This window comes from Acomys minous (genome assembly GCF_964271855.1).
Source record: "Acomys minous genome assembly, chromosome: 16".
NCBI classification, from domain to species: domain Eukaryota; kingdom Metazoa; phylum Chordata; class Mammalia; order Rodentia; family Muridae; genus Acomys; species Acomys minous.
In genome coordinates this window covers 16,438,809-16,456,212 of record NC_140498.1, presented here as the reverse complement: position 1 = coordinate 16,456,212, position 17,404 = coordinate 16,438,809, and the positions used below count along the sequence as shown (strand labels likewise).

At 49.7% G+C, this 17,404-nt stretch overlaps 1 protein-coding gene across 1 annotated transcript in view; it reads right to left on the bottom strand.

The window, feature by feature from the left end:
- Window positions 1-3,703: 3,703 nt before the first annotated feature.
- SLC36A2 (solute carrier family 36 member 2) overlaps window positions 3,704-17,404 on the bottom strand; it is a 28,785-nt gene continuing 15,084 nt past the window's right edge. The window contains exons 7-10 of the mRNA XM_084762411.1: window positions 16,922-17,020; window positions 12,271-12,437; window positions 10,827-10,996; window positions 3,704-5,135 (exon numbers count right to left, since the gene is read on the bottom strand). Coding sequence (XP_084618537.1) covers window positions 4,864-5,135; window positions 10,827-10,996; window positions 12,271-12,437; window positions 16,922-17,020 — 708 coding nt within the window. The 3' untranslated portion in view covers window positions 3,704-4,863. The remainder of the gene's footprint in view (window positions 5,136-10,826; window positions 10,997-12,270; window positions 12,438-16,921; window positions 17,021-17,404) is intronic.

Genomic DNA, 17,404 nt, shown 5'->3' with positions numbered 1-17,404 from the left:
TAGAGCAAGCCAGTAAGCAGCACCCCTCCATGGCCTCGGCAACAGCTCCTGCCTCTAGGTTCCTGTCCTGCTTGAGTTTCGGTCCTGACTTCCTCTAATGATCTGACTACAATGATGTGGAAGTAAAAAGCCAAATAAACTCTTTCCTCCCCAACTTGCTTTTTTTTTTTTTTTTTTTTTTTTTTTGTCATGGTGTCTCCTTGCAGCAAAAGAAACCCTAACTGAGTCATGGGTGGAAAAGAGAATATGATCAAAATATATTCATTGTATGCATGTGTGAAATTCTCAAGGAATTAATACAGATACTATACTGCAGAAAAGAATCGTTTGGCAGGGTCACATGGTAGTTCTGCTGCTTCTGTTTTGAGGAACTAAGCACTCCCATTTCTGCAGTGGCAGCACCAGTTGACAGTCCCACCACAGGTGATAAGGGCTCTTCTTTCCTGTGGTCACGTTAAGGAGTCTGGCCTTCTGCAGGCTTTAGAGGACACAGCAAACATTCAGCTAAGAAGACAGAAGGACAGAATCCCAGGTCACAGATACCATGCTCGGGTTACAGGAAAGCAACACTCTGATGAGGAAGACATCACACCCCAGAGTCAACAGTCTTCTCTCGAGTGTCTGAGTCCAGGCACGAGTCCCCCCAGACAGCCACCAACACCATGTGATAATTCAGCTTTTGGTAATAGCATATAGATCAGAGAATTTGCTGTCATCACCGCTGGGGCCACTGTAACTAAGCACATCATTCAGTGTGCGCTCATGGGGCTGTGAAGTCTCCAGGACTCTTCCAGAAACTTCTTTTAGGATGGATGGGCATGGCAGTGCATAGGGTCGGGGAATGACAACAGAGGCAACCAGAGCTCCATGAGTCTACACAGGAAGTTCCAGGCTAGCCAGTGCTATAAGCAAGACCCTGTCTTCAAAAAAGAACTTTTTTTTTTTTGGGCTAGTGAAATAGATCAGTAGGTAAAAATATTTGCCCTCAAGCCTGGTGACTCTCATGGAGGAAGGAGAAAACAGATGTTCAAATTTGTCCTCTCTCAGAGGCAAGGGGGTATCTCTGTGGGTTCAAGGCCAGCCTGGTCTACAAAGTGAGTCCAGGACAGCCAAGGCTACACAGAGAAACCTTATCTCAGAAAAAAAAAAACTATCCTCTCCTCCCCCCTCTCTCTTTCTCTCTCTCTCTCCCACACACACACCATTACACATATACACAATAAATAAATACAAAACCAATGTAATTATCTAGAAATATTTTTTTCTACCTTTCCCTTTGACCTTCCAATTTCAAAACCCTTTCAGGCCTTGCAGAGCAGCAGAGAGCAGCAATGCTAAATGCCTGGCTCCCCAAACCTCTTGTCATGACATTGGTCTTCAGCTGACTAATCTTCCTGAGCCTGGTTCCTCATCTGAAAATGGCGATATATATACACACCTCGGGAACTGTTCTCACTGCTGTGACAAATGCCTGACAGAAGCCACTCAAGGCAGGCAGGAAGGGTTTGCTCTGGTTCACAGCCTGGGGGCACAGTTCATCACAGTGGGGACAGCCTGGTGAGGCACCTGATCACATGGCAGCAGCAGTCAGGAAGCAGAGATAGAAGAATGCCCACACTTAGCTTGTTTCTTCCTTTTTATTCAGGTCATATCCCAGCCCATAGGATGGGTGCAGCCCATATAGAAGCTGGAGCTTTGCTTCTCACTCAATCCTCACTGGAAACACATTTCACCCCGTGGGCGTGTCTTCAAGGTGGTTACGAGTGATTTTCTGCACTCCCTGGTTTGACCACAAGCCCCAAAAGTCAAAGAAAGAGGAGTTGAGTTGGGTGTGGTGGCACACACTTGTAATCCTAGGAAAGGGAAGAAGGAAGATGCGGCATTCAAGGAAGCCTTGCCTCAGAGGAGGAAGAGGAAGAGGAGGAGGAAGAATTCTTTAGTGGAGCTGGGGAAAAGTCATGTGTATGACTGAACAAACAGACAATACTGACAACTTGAAAATAGAGCTGTCACTCAGATATGCTCGCCCATAGTTTAAGTGATGTGGATAATTGCTGGTGAGCCCTGGCTTCCACTGGCCCCTTGCATCACTGTTTCTTATTCTACGCACTGAGAGATTTAGCTAGAGCCATTTATATCTCTACAATAAGATTAAGGCACAGTGATTAATAATGCTTGCTGCTCTTACAGAGCACCTAAGTCCATGCACAGCCACTTGTATCTCCAGCTCCAGGAGATCTTTGAGGACACATGCACACAGATGCACACAGATGCACACACACACACACACTCACACACACACACACACACATAAAAAGAAAAAAATTTTTTTTTGGTTTTTCGAAACAGGGTTTCTCTGTGTAGCCTTGGCTGTCCTGGACTTGCATTGTAGACCAGGCTGGCTTTGAACTCACAGAGATCCACCTGCCTCTTCCTCCCGAGTACTGGGATTAAAGGCATGCGTCACCACCACCTGGCATAAGAAAATAAATCTTAAAAACAAGATTAACCTTCTTGTCTTATACAATAGGGGGCTTGTCTGTCAAGGCCAAGTGCGACGGGGGGGGGGGGGGGAAGGGGAGAGGGGCTATGTTTCTGGGGCTCCTTTTAGATCTGACAACGAAACAGAGCATTGAGGGTGGGAATGATGTCCCAACTCTGGAAATGTGAACTACTGGCCCTTGCCCAGCTTGGAGTCTCACCCCCCAGCAGGGACTCTGTGGGGCTTAGGGTTCCCATGTGGGCAGCCAACCCTGGCCCCGTCTGCATAGGAATGCAAAAATACCTTATGGATGCTCAGTGGGTAGAAATTAACACACAGAAGAAACAGGCCAGGCCTTGGGATTTGAGAAGACCCCCAATGGTCCCCACCCATGTCCCTTCCACATTTCCCACATGTCACACAAAGCCTGACGGGTGGAAGGACACAGGAGCAGGTGTGATCAAGGTGTCATTTGCTAGGCTAAACACTGCCCCTCTTTGCCAGTACACAATTAACCTGTCAGCCAGACCGAGGTAGAACTGATTTCTAGACCAGGCTAATTGAAGTGGGTGGCCCCATGCCAATGGGCTGGGGTCCTGCACGGAATGAAAAGAGCAAGTGAACTGAACAGGCATTTGTGGTTCTGTGCCTTGCCCGTGGCTGTCATGTGACTGGCTGCCTCAGCACCAAGTCTTCTCCATCAACATAGACGGTAGCCTCTAACTGTGAGGCAATGCAGACCCTCCCCACTTTAGGTTGCTTTTTGTCAGGAGTTTGGTCACAGCAATGAGACAAGTAACTAAATTGGTGCCTGAGAGCCTTTCCCCACTCGTTAATAAAACCTTTTGTTGTATGAAACCCCACACACCATAGGAATGAAGAGCACATGTGTGTGTGGCCCTCACAGTCTGTTGCCCATCTGCACTCACTCTCTTTGATCATTTGGCCCCATCTCCTACACACACACACACACACACACACACACACACACACACACACACACAGAGCTGGGGATGAGACTCAAGAGTCTCAGGTACCCCAAGCACATGCCAGCGGGCATGAAGCTGCATCCATGGCTCTCATGTGCACAGCCCTTATGATCTGGTCAACTTTACTGTGTGATCATTGTCCAAAATGGTCTCACACATGTGTCTACCCACAGACAGGCTGGCTGGGCTTGGTATGGCGTCCAATTGGGATGAATCACTTCTATTCCATATGGTCCCTATCTCCCAGGAGACTGGGTGTGATGGCACATACTCCTTTTCACTTGGTGTTCTGGGATCCATAAAGTGAAAAAGGGGCTGGGACAATCCCTCAGTGGTTAAGTGTGCTTGCTACTCTTCCAGAAGACGTAAATGTTTTGCAACTACCTGTAACTCCAGTTCAGGGGATCTAAGATCCTCTTTTGCCTCCCATAGGCATCACACTCACACGTACACATGCATGCTCTCTCTCAAAAAAAAAAAAAAATCAGTTCCTCAAAGCAGAAAAAGATGGCTGTTTCAGAGTACAAGCTGCCACAACCAAATTTCCATTTGTATCATTTTTACTGTTGGTCACAGCAAGTTACAAGGTCAAGACTCAAGGAGCGACTCCTCCATTTGGTAGATGAAGCTGCAATGTTACATTGTCACTTTTTAAAATAATACTTTTACCCAAACTACCTATTTTGCTTTGTGCCCAGTAGGTAAGGGAGGATGCTCACTGCAAGAATTCAGCAGTAAGAACCCACTGGAATGATGTTCGTGACTGCTGGTTCCTGCCCATGGCTCATTGGCTTGACCCTGCTTTTTTCTTGTTCATTCCTGGATTTCTGAGTTGGGCTAACGCTTCGTGGTTTAGAAAGTTCAATGTCTTCCTCTATAACACAGTCAGTGCCTTTTTACCTGAGCATTGTGAGTCACCTTGCCCCTGCATCTTGATACTGAGGTGAGCACCACATGTGTTCCAAATCACGGTTAGGAAAAAGGTATGACCTATTTACCAAAGCATGAGCTGGCATAGACCTTCCGCCAAAATCTGGCGCTTGCTGCCACCTAGCGGCTTCATTTTGCATAGCTCCACTAAAGGTGTGAAATGAGCAGATGGTGAGGGTGGCTTCCACAGGAAAGCTCTGAACCAGGTGGAAAACTAGAGAATGGCCAACGTTTTTTGTTTTGTTTTCCGAGACAGGGTTTCTCTGTGTAGCCTTGGCTGTCCTGGTCTCGCTTTGTAGACCAGGCTGTTTTAAACTCACTGAGATCTGCCTGTTGCCCAGCTAATTTTTTTTTTTTTAATGTATCTGGTGAGTCCTGTTTTTTCATGTCTTGGGCCAGAGAAAAGGCGAAGTAAAACTATATAAAGACAACGGAAGTCACTGTGGGTGAGAAAAGGCTGTGTCACTGAGTAAACATAGTGGAGTTAGACAGGGGGAGAGAGTTCCTGGACTCAATCAGCTCATCCAGAGCCTGGTAGGTCCCCACCACGAAGCCTGTGAAGCCCAGGATGCTGATGAGAGCATCCTTGATGATGGTCAGGGGGCTCAGGCCCTCCCCGTAGTAGGTGGTCACCTCCAGCAGGGGCGGGATGATGAGGGCCAGCGCACTGCTGCTCACGGAGCCCACCAGGGAGAGGACCAGGTCCAGGCGAGGGATGAGGATGGCCAGCGTGCCTATGGGAGACGAAGGGGCAAAGATGGAGAGTCCCAGGTTTAGAAGGCGACTTTAAAGGTTGCTATTGAAGTCAACTTTTAAAAAGAAACCAAGGGCTCACAACCAAAACCATAAAAAGAAACCAAACCTCTCTCAGAAATTCAGTTCTGCAAATAGAAATTAAGGGCTGGCTATGTAGCTCAGTTTGTAAAACACATGTCCAGCATGCATGACGCCCTGGTCCTATCCCCAGCACCATGCAAACTGGGCATGGTGACAAATGCCTATAACCCCAGCATTTTGGAGGCCAAGGCTGGAGGGATGTAAGGTTTTTCCTTGGCTACATAGTTTAGTTTGAGATCAACCTGTGCTTTAGGAGACTGTATAAAAAAGGAAATAAGAAAGGCAGGGCATGGTGCATGCATGCCTTTAGTGCCAGAACTTGGGAGGCAGAGGCTGTGAATCTGTGAATTCCAGGCCAGCCTGGTCTACATAGTAAGTTCTAGGCTAGCCAGGGATACATACTGAGACCTCCATAAAAACAAAACAAGACAACAAACTAAAAACAACAACAACAACAAAACAAATGGGAGATGGCTCAGTGAGAAAAGGCACCTGCTGCTAAGTCTGATGGCCTGATAGTCTGATTTTGATCCCCAGACTCACATGATAAAAGAAGAGAACCGAATCCTGCAAGTTGTTGTCTGGCCTATCTACACGTGTCAACATGTGTAAATGAACAATAAATGAATGTAAAAATGTTAAAAAGAAGGAAGGAAGTGGAGAGTTTGCAGAGCCTCCTCCATCTTGTATTCTTGCTGAGGCCATTTCAGGTTTAACTGGAAATTTGACCTCTTTGATGGAGACTCCCATGGAAAACCACCCAACTCTATTCTAGGAACCCGAGGCCAAGACAGCCCAGCTGATTTATCTTAGCTTCTGTTGTTAAGCAGCCTGCTTGTGCAGTGCCCCCCTCCTTTCAACTGCAGAGCGCGACATCAGACTGTGACTTTTGCCTTTGAAAAGCCTCTTCCTCTAAATGCTCAGGGGCTACATTTGTGCCCCCAAATATCTGACTATAATCCCAGCCAGCTGGAATAAAGATTTTTCAATTGGCTATAAACTGCCTGAGTGGTCATCTCTGGTGGCTCCTCACAACACTATGTGTTTGTATTGCTGGGTTGTGTGTATGTGGGTTCTCTGCCCACTTAGGTTCAATGTTAGGAGTTCTGAAGAGGGAGAGATGATCATCAAGAGAAAACACAATGTTCATTTGGGAACTGCATTCAGGAGAGTCAAGGTGATGGCTCTGTAGAGGCAGGAAATGAAGGGAGCAGGCTTGCTGCATGAGCATGGGGTCCCAGCAGAATCCACCACCTCCCCAAACCACGTCCAGCTTGTTATTTTCATTTCATACATGTACGGATGTTCTGAATGTTCTCCCATCAATGGTTTTCGTGCTTATTTTCATTTTTTATCCCTTGACAATTTCCTGTGAGCATATACTATATGTTGATTGTGTTCACATACACACCCCCTCCACTGCTCACATACACCCCCCCCCACTGCTCACATGCACCCCCTCCATTGCTCACATACACCCCCCTCCACTGCTCACATACACCCCACCTCCACTACTCCCATACACCCCCCTCCACTGCTCACATACACCCCCCCCACTGCTCACATACACCCCCCCCACTGCTCACATGCACCCCCTCCATTGCTCACATACACCCCCTGCACTGCTCACATACACCCCCCTCCACGGCTCACATACACCCCCCCCACTGCTCACATGCACCCCCTCCACTGCTCACATACACCCCCCCCACTGCTCACATGCACCCCCTCCACTGCTCACATACACCCCTCCACTGCACACATGCACCCCCCTCCACTGCTCACATGCACCCCCTCCACTGCTCACATACACCCCTCCACTGCTCACATGCACCCCCCTCCACTGCTCACATGCACCCCCTCCACTGCTCACATACACCCCCCACTGCTCACATACACCCCCCACTGCTCACATACACACCGCCCTCCACTGCTCACATACACCCCCTCCACTGCTCACATACACCCCCTCCACTGCTCACATACACCCCCTCCACTGCTCACATACACACCCCCCTCCACTGCTCACATACACCCCCTCCACTGCTCACATACACCCCCTCCACTGCTCACATACACCCCCTCCACTGCTCACATACACACCCCCCTCCACTGCTCACATACACCCCCCTCCACTGCTCACATACACCCCTCCACTGCTCACATGCACCCCCCTCCACTGCTCACATACACCCCCTCCACTGCTCACATACACCCCCTCCACTGCTCACATACACCCCCCACTGCTCACATACACACCCCCCTCCACTGCTCACATACACCCCCCTCCACTGCTCACACACACCCCCCTCCACTGCTCACATACACCCCCTCCACTGCTCACATACACCCCCTCCACTGCTCACATACACCCCCCACTGCTCACATACACCCCCCACAGCTCACATACACACCCCCCTCCACTGCTCACATACACCCCCCTCCACTGCTCACACACACCCCCCTCCACTGCTCACATACACCCCCTCCACTGCTCACATACACCCCCTCCACTGCTCACATACACCCCCCACTGCTCACATACACCCCCTCCACTGCTCACATACACCCCCCACTGCTCACATACACCCCTCCACTGCTCACATGCACCCCCCTCCACTGCTCACATACACCCCCTCCACTGCTCACATACACCCCCCACTGCTCACATACACCCCCCACTGCTCACATACACACCCCCCTCCACTGCTCACATACACCCCCTCCACTGCTCACATACACCCCCTCCACTGCTCACATACACCCCCTCCACTGCTCACATACACCCCCTCCACTGCTCACATACACCCCCCACTGCTCACATACACCCCCCACTGCTCACATACACACCCCCCTCCACTGCTCACATACACCCCCCTCCACTGCTCACACACACCCCCTCCACTGCTCACATACACCCCCCTCCACTGCTCACATACACCCCCTCCACTGCTCACATACACCCCTCCACTGCTCACATACACCCCCTCCACTGCTCACATACACCCCCTCCACTGCTCACATACACCCCCTCCACTGCTCACATACACCCCCTCCACTGCTCACATACACCCCCTCCACTGCTCACATACACCCCCTCCACTGCTCACATACACCCCCCACTGCTCACATACACCCCCCACTGCTCATATACACACCCCCCTCCACTGCTCACATACACCCCCCTCCACTGCTCACACACACACCCCTCCACTGCTCACATACACCCCCTCCACTGCTCACATACACCCCCTCCACTGCTCACATACACCCCCCACTGCTCACATACACCCCCTCCACTGCTCACATACACCCCCCACTGCTCACATACACCCCTCCACTGCTCACATGCACCCCCCTCCACTGCTCACATACACCCCCTCCACTGCTCACATACACCCCCCACTGCTCACATACACCCCCCACTGCTCACATACACACCCCCCTCCACTGCTCACATACACCCCCTCCACTGCTCACATACACCCCCTCCACTGCTCACATACACCCCCTCCACTGCTCACATACACCCCCTCCACTGCTCACATACACCCCCCACTGCTCACATACACCCCCCACTGCTCACATACACACCCCCCTCCACTGCTCACATACACCCCCTCCACTGCTCACATACACCCCCTCCACTGCTCACATACACCCCCTCCACTGCTCACATACACCCCCTCCACTGCTCACATACACCCCCCTCCACTGCTCACACACACCCCCTCCACTGCTCACATACACCCCCCTCCACTGCTCACATACACCCCCTCCACTGCTCACATACACCCCTCCACTGCTCACATACACCCCCTCCACTGCTCACATACACCCCCTCCACTGCTCACATACACCCCCTCCACTGCTCACATACACCCCCTCCACTGCTCACATACACCCCCTCCACTGCTCACACACACCCCCCTCCACTGCTCACATACACCCCCCTCCACTGCTCACATACACCCCCTCCACTGCTCACATACACCCCCTCCACTGCTCACATACACCCCCTCCACTGCTCACATACACCCCCTCCACTGCTCACATACACCCCCTCCACTGCTCACATACACCCCCTCCACTGCTCACATACACCCCCTCCACTGCTCACATACACCCCCTCCACTGCTCACATACACCCCCCACTGCTCACATACACACCCCCCTCCACTGCTCACATACACCCCCCTCCACTGCTCACACACACCCCCCTCCACTGCTCACATACACCCCCTCCACTGCTCACACACACCCCCCTCCACTGCTCACATACACCCCCCTCCACTGCTCACACACACCCCCCTCCACTGCTCACATACACCCCCTCCACTGCTCACATACACCCCCCACTGCTCACATACACCCCCCACTGCTCACATACACACCCCCCTCCACTGCTCACATACACCCCTCTCCACTGCTCACATACACCCCCTCCACTGCTCACATACACCCCCTCCACTGCTCACATACACCCCCTCCACTGCTCACATACACCCCCTCCACTGCTCACATACACCCCCTCCACTGCTCACATACACCCCCTCCACTGCTCACATACACCCCCTCCACTGCTCACATACACCCCCCACTGCTCACATACACACCCCCCTCCACTGCTCACATACACCCCCTCCACTGCTCACATACACCCCCTCCACTGCTCACATACACCCCTCCACTGCTCACATGCACCCCCCTCCACTGCTCACATACACCCCCTCCACTGCTCACATACACCCCCCACTGCTCACATACACCCCCCACTGCTCACATACACACCCCCCTCCACTGCTCACATACACCCCCTCCACTGCTCACATACACCCCCTCCACTGCTCACATACACCCCCTCCACTGCTCACATACACCCCCCTCCACTGCTCACATACACCCCCCTCCACTGCTCACATACACCCCCCACTGCTCACATACACCCCCCACTACTCTCTCTTGTCCCCCCTCCCACTTGTCATGAATCTCTTCTTTTCAACAAGTTCCCTTCCAATTTTCATGTCTTTTTAAAAATGACCTTCTGAGCAGGGCAGGGTGGCGCACGCCTTTAATCCTAGCACTGGGGAGACAGAGACAGGCAGATCGCTGTAAGTTCGAGGCCAGGCTGATCTACAAAGTGAGTCTAGGACAACCAGGACTACAAGAGAAACCCTGTCTCGAAAAACCAAAACCAAACCAAACCAAACCAAACCAGCCAGCCAACCAACCAACCAACCAAACAAACAAACAAACAAAAAGCATGGTTTAAATGGAGGTTGTGGAGGCGGCTCAGTCAAGTGTTTACCTTGCAAGCACAAAGACCTGAGTTTGATCCATTGAACAAACTTTAAAAATAACTAGGCAGGGTGTACACTCCAGCACTGGAGAGACGGAGACAGGCTGGTCTCTGGAGCTTGCTGGCTAGGTAGCCTAGCATAACTGGTGAGTTCCAGGCCAATGAGAGAACAGATTTTTTTTTAAAAAGGTGGGGGTGCCTGAATAACACACACACACACACACACACACACACACACACACACACACCCCTTCTGGAAGGCTCCGGACTCTGACTCTGTTCTACTTACATGTGAGGCAGACCATGGCCAGACGGATGGACAGGTCCACGGGCAGTGCCCAGCGCTTTGACACCTGGGAGACTGCAAGGGGGATGATGATTTCCGCTGGGACGTAGAACTGCAGGGCGTAGGTGCACAGGATGCCAACAACATACAGCAGCTTGACTGACTGGTACAGCCTGCAAGATACACAGCCACGTTCTCCACAGGCCTCCTGGGGACAGCAGCCTCTGACTCTGTTTCCTTGTCTGAAAATGAAGGTGAGGGACCTTCTCTGAGTGCAGATGAGTCTCACCAGAGTGTGGAGGGACCAGAGAAGCATCAGGGATAGGATGACAGCGGAGGGAAAGGGCCTTGTAGGTGAGAGGCAGGCAATCCCGAGCATGTGCGCATGCGCATGTCGCCTTCACAGCCCGGAGCTTCTCAGAGCCGGCCTGAGGACAGGCGCTGAGGCCACAACTTCTTCCAGGAACCCTCAACCAGTAAGCCTGAGTCTAAAATCCTGTGTGACTAAGAGTCCTTAGGAATCATCTGTGACCCCCGAGTCCTCAGGATATCAGGAGCCCTCAACAATGGCTCTGCTTGCTTTGGAGAACTGCCAAGTCCCTGATAACTGAAAGACTGTATGTGGGGGGTGGGGGTGGGGGGTGATGAAAGAAGAAACGGGGTCATTGGCCAGCTTGAAGCTTAGGCCCAGAGAAAGAGTGAGGCTTCAAGGGAACTGAATTGTGTGTGTGTGTGTGTGTGTGTGTGTGTGTGTGTGTGTGTGTGTGTATCACATGCATGTTAGAGGCCAGAGGTTTGTGTCAGGCATCTTCCTCAGTTACTCTGCACGTGTTTTGAGACAAGGCCTCTCACTGACCCTGGAGCTCACTAATTCAGCCTGACTGGCTGGGCAGTGAACCTCAGGGTTCCTCCCTTTTCTACCTTCTCAGTGTTAGGATTACAGACACGTGCGACACGCCTGGCTTTGTGTGGGGGTGTGTTGGGATCAGACGCAAGGTCCTCGCGCTTGTAGGTCAAATTCTTTTACCCACTGAGCCATCGCCGTTGCCCTATTTCTTGTCTTCAACACTAGTTCCCCTGGCTTGGGGGTGCCCCAGTGGCAGCAGAGACTTAGTCATGAGTCTGGGAAGAGGAACCAGAAGGTTCCAACCCACAGTCTTTCGTCCCTCCAGCACTCTTGTCTTCTCCCTTAGGTGACCAAGGACTCTCGCTTCTGTGCTTTCCTCTTAGTTACTTATGTCCCCTTTGCACTAAGATACCAAGACCTGACCCACCCCGGGGGTAGCTGGGGACAGGATCTCTGTAGCTGAAGGTTCGGGTGGCAGCTCCACCTTCCCCAGTAGGAGCATCTTTAAATCTAGGTCTCCTTACTCTGACTGGGAGAGGAAGAGAGCTATAGGTTTCCACATGTATCTCAATCCCTACCACCCAAGAGTCTCAAAGGTACCAGCAGTTGGGCAGGTTAAGAGTGATGCTGGCTTTGATGTCATCTCCAAACCGCAGGTAGCCCAGCGCCCCGATAGCAATGTACAGGGCGGTGATGATGGACATCCCCAGAGACAGGATGGCTGGGAAGCGGCGGGCATCCTTCATCTTGTTTTCCAGAGGCAGGACCTGTAGGAGCATCATCACACTGTAAGGAGGAGGAGAACAAGAGCAACAGCAGTAACAGTAACAGCCAGGACCTGTAGGAGCATCACACTGTAAGGAGGAGGAGAACAAGAGCAACAGCAGTAACAGTAACAGCTAGGACCTGTAGGAGCATCACACTGTAAGGAGGAGGAGAACAAGAGCAACAGCAGTAACAGTAACAGCCAGGACCTGTAGGAGCATCACACTGTAAGGAGGAGGAGGAGGAGAACAAGAGCAACAGCAGTAATAGTAACATCCAGGACCTGTAGGAGCATCACACTGTAAGGAGGAGGAGGAGAACAAGAGCAACAGCAGTAATAGTAACATCCAGGACCTGTAGGAGCATCACACTGTAAGGAGGAGGAGAACAAGAGTAACAGCAGTAACAGTAACAGCCAGGAGTACAAAGAAGAGAACACCTTGCTACCTCTGACATGTGCCCAAATGGATCAAAGGAACATGGAAAGACATTTGTGCTCTCTTGCTCATGTCACTATTACTCAGGATCAAAAGGTGGGAGGCAGACAAGCTTCCATCATCAGAAAATGAGTAAACAAAAAATGTGGCACAGCCATACACTGGAATATTATTCAGCCTTTTAAAAGAAGGAAATTTGCCTTTAATCCCTAGCACTGGGGGGGGGGGGGGCCCAGTGGCAGGTGGATCACTGTGAGTTCAAGGCCAGCCTGGTCTACAAAGCGAGTTCAGAACAGCCAAGGATACACAGAGAAACCCTGTCTTAAAGAAAAGAAAGAAAGAAAGAAAAAGAAAAAAAAAAGAAAAGAAAAGAAAAGAAAAGGAAATTCTGGGGCTGGAGAGATAGTTCAGCAGTTAAGATCACTGGATGTTGTTTGGGTTTTTTTGTTTTTTGTTTTTTTTTTTTTTTTTTTTTTTTTTTTTTTTTTTTTTTTTGGTTTTTCGAGACAGGGTCTCTCTGTAGCCTTGGCTGTCCTGGACTCACTTTGTCGACCAGGCTGTTGTTTTTTGTTTTTTGTTTTCTTGTTTTTTTTTTTTCAAGACAGAATTTCTCTGTGTAGCCTTGGCTATCCTGGACTCACTTTGTAGACCAGGCTGGCCTCAAACTCACAGCGATCTGCCTGCCTCTGCCTCCCAAGTGCTGGGATTAAAGGTGGGTACCACCACACCCGGCCTCACTGGTTGTTCTTATAGAGGACCCTAATTCAGTTCCCTGCACCCACATCAGACAGCTCATAACTGCCTGTAACTCCGGCTCCACGTCATCCAACACCCTCTTCTGGCTTCTGTGGGCATCAGACACACACGCAGTGTACCTGTATACATGCAGGCAAAAATCTCATACACATAGAATAAAAATAAATATTTCTTCAGAATATGAAAGTTTATTACTGTGTGTTTCCGTTGTCAAAATTTATGATCTTGGTCTTTCCTTCCTGCCTTTGTGCAGGGACAGAAGGGACTGCTTTAACATCCTTAAATCAGACTCCAGGGATGTCACCTACAGCATGTCTTTTCAACCAATTCCAGCCCCCAGAACTTCATCGTCTTCCTCAGTGACGTTCAAGAACGAACACTGATCTTCTTGTCGTTCCTGATGAGCTGCAGCTTCCGGAGAGCAGAATGTGGCTGTCTGGCTTCAAACCTTATTTTTTCCAGCACAATGCCCTTTGCGTGAGAGGCACCTCCAAAAGGATAGGCCTTCGGGGCTTTCTTGTATTGTTTACCATGCCACTTCCGGTCACATCAGTGACTGCGGAACTTCCTGGCAGTACGGAGGAGACCACGACACTTGCCCATCTTGCCGGCACCACAGGCCCGAGAAAGCAAATAAATATATATTTTAAGAAGGCGCTCCTAACGCATGTTGCAGTGCCTGTGGAGGCCGGAAGGGGCCATTGAATCTCCTGCACTTTGCAGCTGGATTACTTTTCTGTTTGTTTGCCTTTATATGCCCTGGGTGTCAGCTGGTTGATCATGGGCCTCCTGTTCTAATGGCTGTCTCTCCTCCGCTTTTCTTTTGCCCTTCCAGATGTTCCTTAGTTAGACGTAGCTCTGTTTCATCAGTTTACTTTTGTTCTCTGTGCCCTTGGAGTCCTATCCAGGAAACCATTCTCCGGACCCACCACTGTGTTCGACCTGCAACCCCCTCCAACACTCTCTTCTAGAAGTTTGAGAATTTCAAGTCTTCTATTAATGTCTTTTTGGGGTTTTTTGTTTTGTTTGTTTGTTTCTGGTTTTGGTTTTTCAAGACAAGGTTTTTCTGTGTAGCCTTGGCTGTCCTGGAACTCACTCTGACGACCAGGCTGGCCTTGAACTCACAGAGATCTGCTTACCTCTGCCTCTCGAGTGCTGGGATTAAAGGCGTGCGCTGCTGCCACTGCTGCCACCACCACCTGGCCCATTAATGTCTTTGATCCATTTTGATTTGATTTGTTAAAAATTTTTTTAAAATTTTTATTTATATATTTGCTTGTTTGTTTAATGTGTATACAGAGATCAGAGGACAAACTCACAGGACTATGTGAGTCCCCAGAGATTGAGCGTAGGTCATCAGGCTCGGAAGAAAGCACCTTCACCTGCTGAGCCATCTTGCTGAGTCTTGGCTTGATTTTTGTGTAAAGTTTCCTTTTTTTTTTTTTTTTTTTTTTTTTTTTTTAGCATGGGGATAAATGTCATAATGTTGGGTTTCAGGGTGTTTTCCTTCCTGACTCTATGAGTTTAAACTCAAGAGAGGCCCAAATTCAGGAGTGATCCAGTGGGGGAAGTGAAGAGGAACAGTTGTCGGCCTTAGAGTGTAACAGGAACCTCACTTTCCTCTTTTTCTGTTTCTTTCAGGCCACATCCCCAAAGGCAAGTCCCAGCCACAGAGCCACAGCCTGGTGAACTAGTGACACAGCAATTCTGTAGCCATCTGAAGTAGCTGAGAGCAACTAGGAAAGTGGACCCCTGGTGGATCTCAAGAGGGAGAGGGAGAAAGGATTGACCTCATAACTTAAGGTGCCTTATGTAAAATCAGGATGTAGTGCCCTTGGCCAGTGAGGGTGTGACACTTTTGAAGATTGGCCCTGTGAGGCTGCACAGGTTGTATACTACAAAACCTAACCTGAGGAGAATGGCTAATATTTCATTTCTCTCTCTCTTTGGTTTTTAAAAGTGATTTACTTATTTATTTTACATATATGAATGCTCTATCTGTATGTACACCTGCAGGCCAGAAGATGTCATCAGATTCCAGTATAGATGGTGGCTGGGAATTGAACTCAGGGCCTCTGGAAGAGCAGACAATGCTCTTAACCAATGAGCCATCTAGCGCCACAGCCCTGCCTGCTAACACTCCTCTCTGTCCCTCATTGAGAAACACATGGAAGTCAGAAGAAATACATGGAAGCATAGGAAGACAAAAGTCGTGCTTTCTGGCCAGCAGATAATTAAAAGGAGACTGGCTAGAGGCTGACGAACTCAGATAAAGAAGTAGGTATAAAAGATTTGTGGGCCAGGAATGGTGGTGCACACCTGTAATCTCAGCCCTTGGGGAAGCAGAGTCAGGCAGATCTCTGTGAGTTCGAGGCCAACCTGGTCTACAAAGCTAGTCCAGGACAGCAAAGGCTACACAGAGAAACCCTGTCTCAAAAAAAAAAAAAAAAAAAAAGATTTGTGGCATGGTGGCTCCCAGCTTGGGGAGGCAGAGGCGGATTGCCATAAGCACAAGACCAGTCAGGAAAATATATCAAGACCCCGTCTCAAAAAAACCAAAAAGAAACAACAAAACTAATGCATACTTCACCAAAGAAGACAGACAAATGCAAATAAACAGCACAAAAGAAGGCCAACCAGACGGCTCGGTGAGGGAAGCACTTGCCCAGAGATAGCTGGGTGTGGAGGCACACGTCTGTAATCCTGGCACGCCGATGGAGAGATGGGAGGCAGAGCCAGGAGAATAGACAGAAAGCTCATGGGCCAGCTAGTCTAAGAGCAGCCAAAACAGTAAAAGAGACTACCTCAGGACAGTGGAGGAGAGCACTGACTCCTGACTGTCACACACACACCTTCACTCTAAAAAACAAACAAAAACCAACAACCAAACAAAAATCCAACCAACCAAAAAGCCCAAACCAAACGAACAAACAAACAAATCCCCCCTCCCCAAAACCCCCACCTCCATCTCTTATGAAGTCTTTTCATTTGAATTATGTATAACCACTAGTTTTGATTTTTACAAAGATTAGGAAACTCATATTGCTGGAAATATAAACATTAACTAGACTCACTGAGACAAAAATAATCTCCTGATTGCCTCTCTGCTGTAACCTTCTTTTCATCTGCTGGTGACAACTGATCCAAATGGGACCAGAGGTTGCTTTATCCCATGTGTAATTTCCACAGGCCTAACCCAACAGTCAAGAGCACACAGAAAGTCTGAGCTCATAACTCCTTCCCAGAGACTGGTTCATAGGGCCTGGGAAAGGCCACCTTCATTTGAACCTTACCACGCCAATGCTTTCAAATGAAAAAATGGCCGTTCCAAAGAAGAGAGGGTAGGTCTTCCAGCTTCCGACCAGTGGCAAGTGGCTGGGCTCTGGAATTCCCTACAGGAGAGAAAGATATGAGATTGTCATTCTGTGGCGTGTTTGAGCTCCTCTAAGCAAGAGGGACTAAGAGGATAGCTGGATTTGAGAAAAACGGAATGCCAAAAAGCTCAGCAAGCATTTAGAATGAGGTAAAACGGATAAATGTTGACTTTAATATTGCACAGTACCAAAGAGCCACAGGGCAGGAACATGCAGGCATTGTCAAAGCACTGAAGATCAGTTTCTCAGGAAGGAAGCAGGTTTACCAGAAGTCTCTAAAGGAACATTATATGTATCATGTATACATGGTGGTGGCACAGACTAGTGCCACCCAGTGGCACCCACAAATGCCTGTGAGTGGACAGCCAGCAAGAGTATTAAAAATTATTACCATGTGCTTAT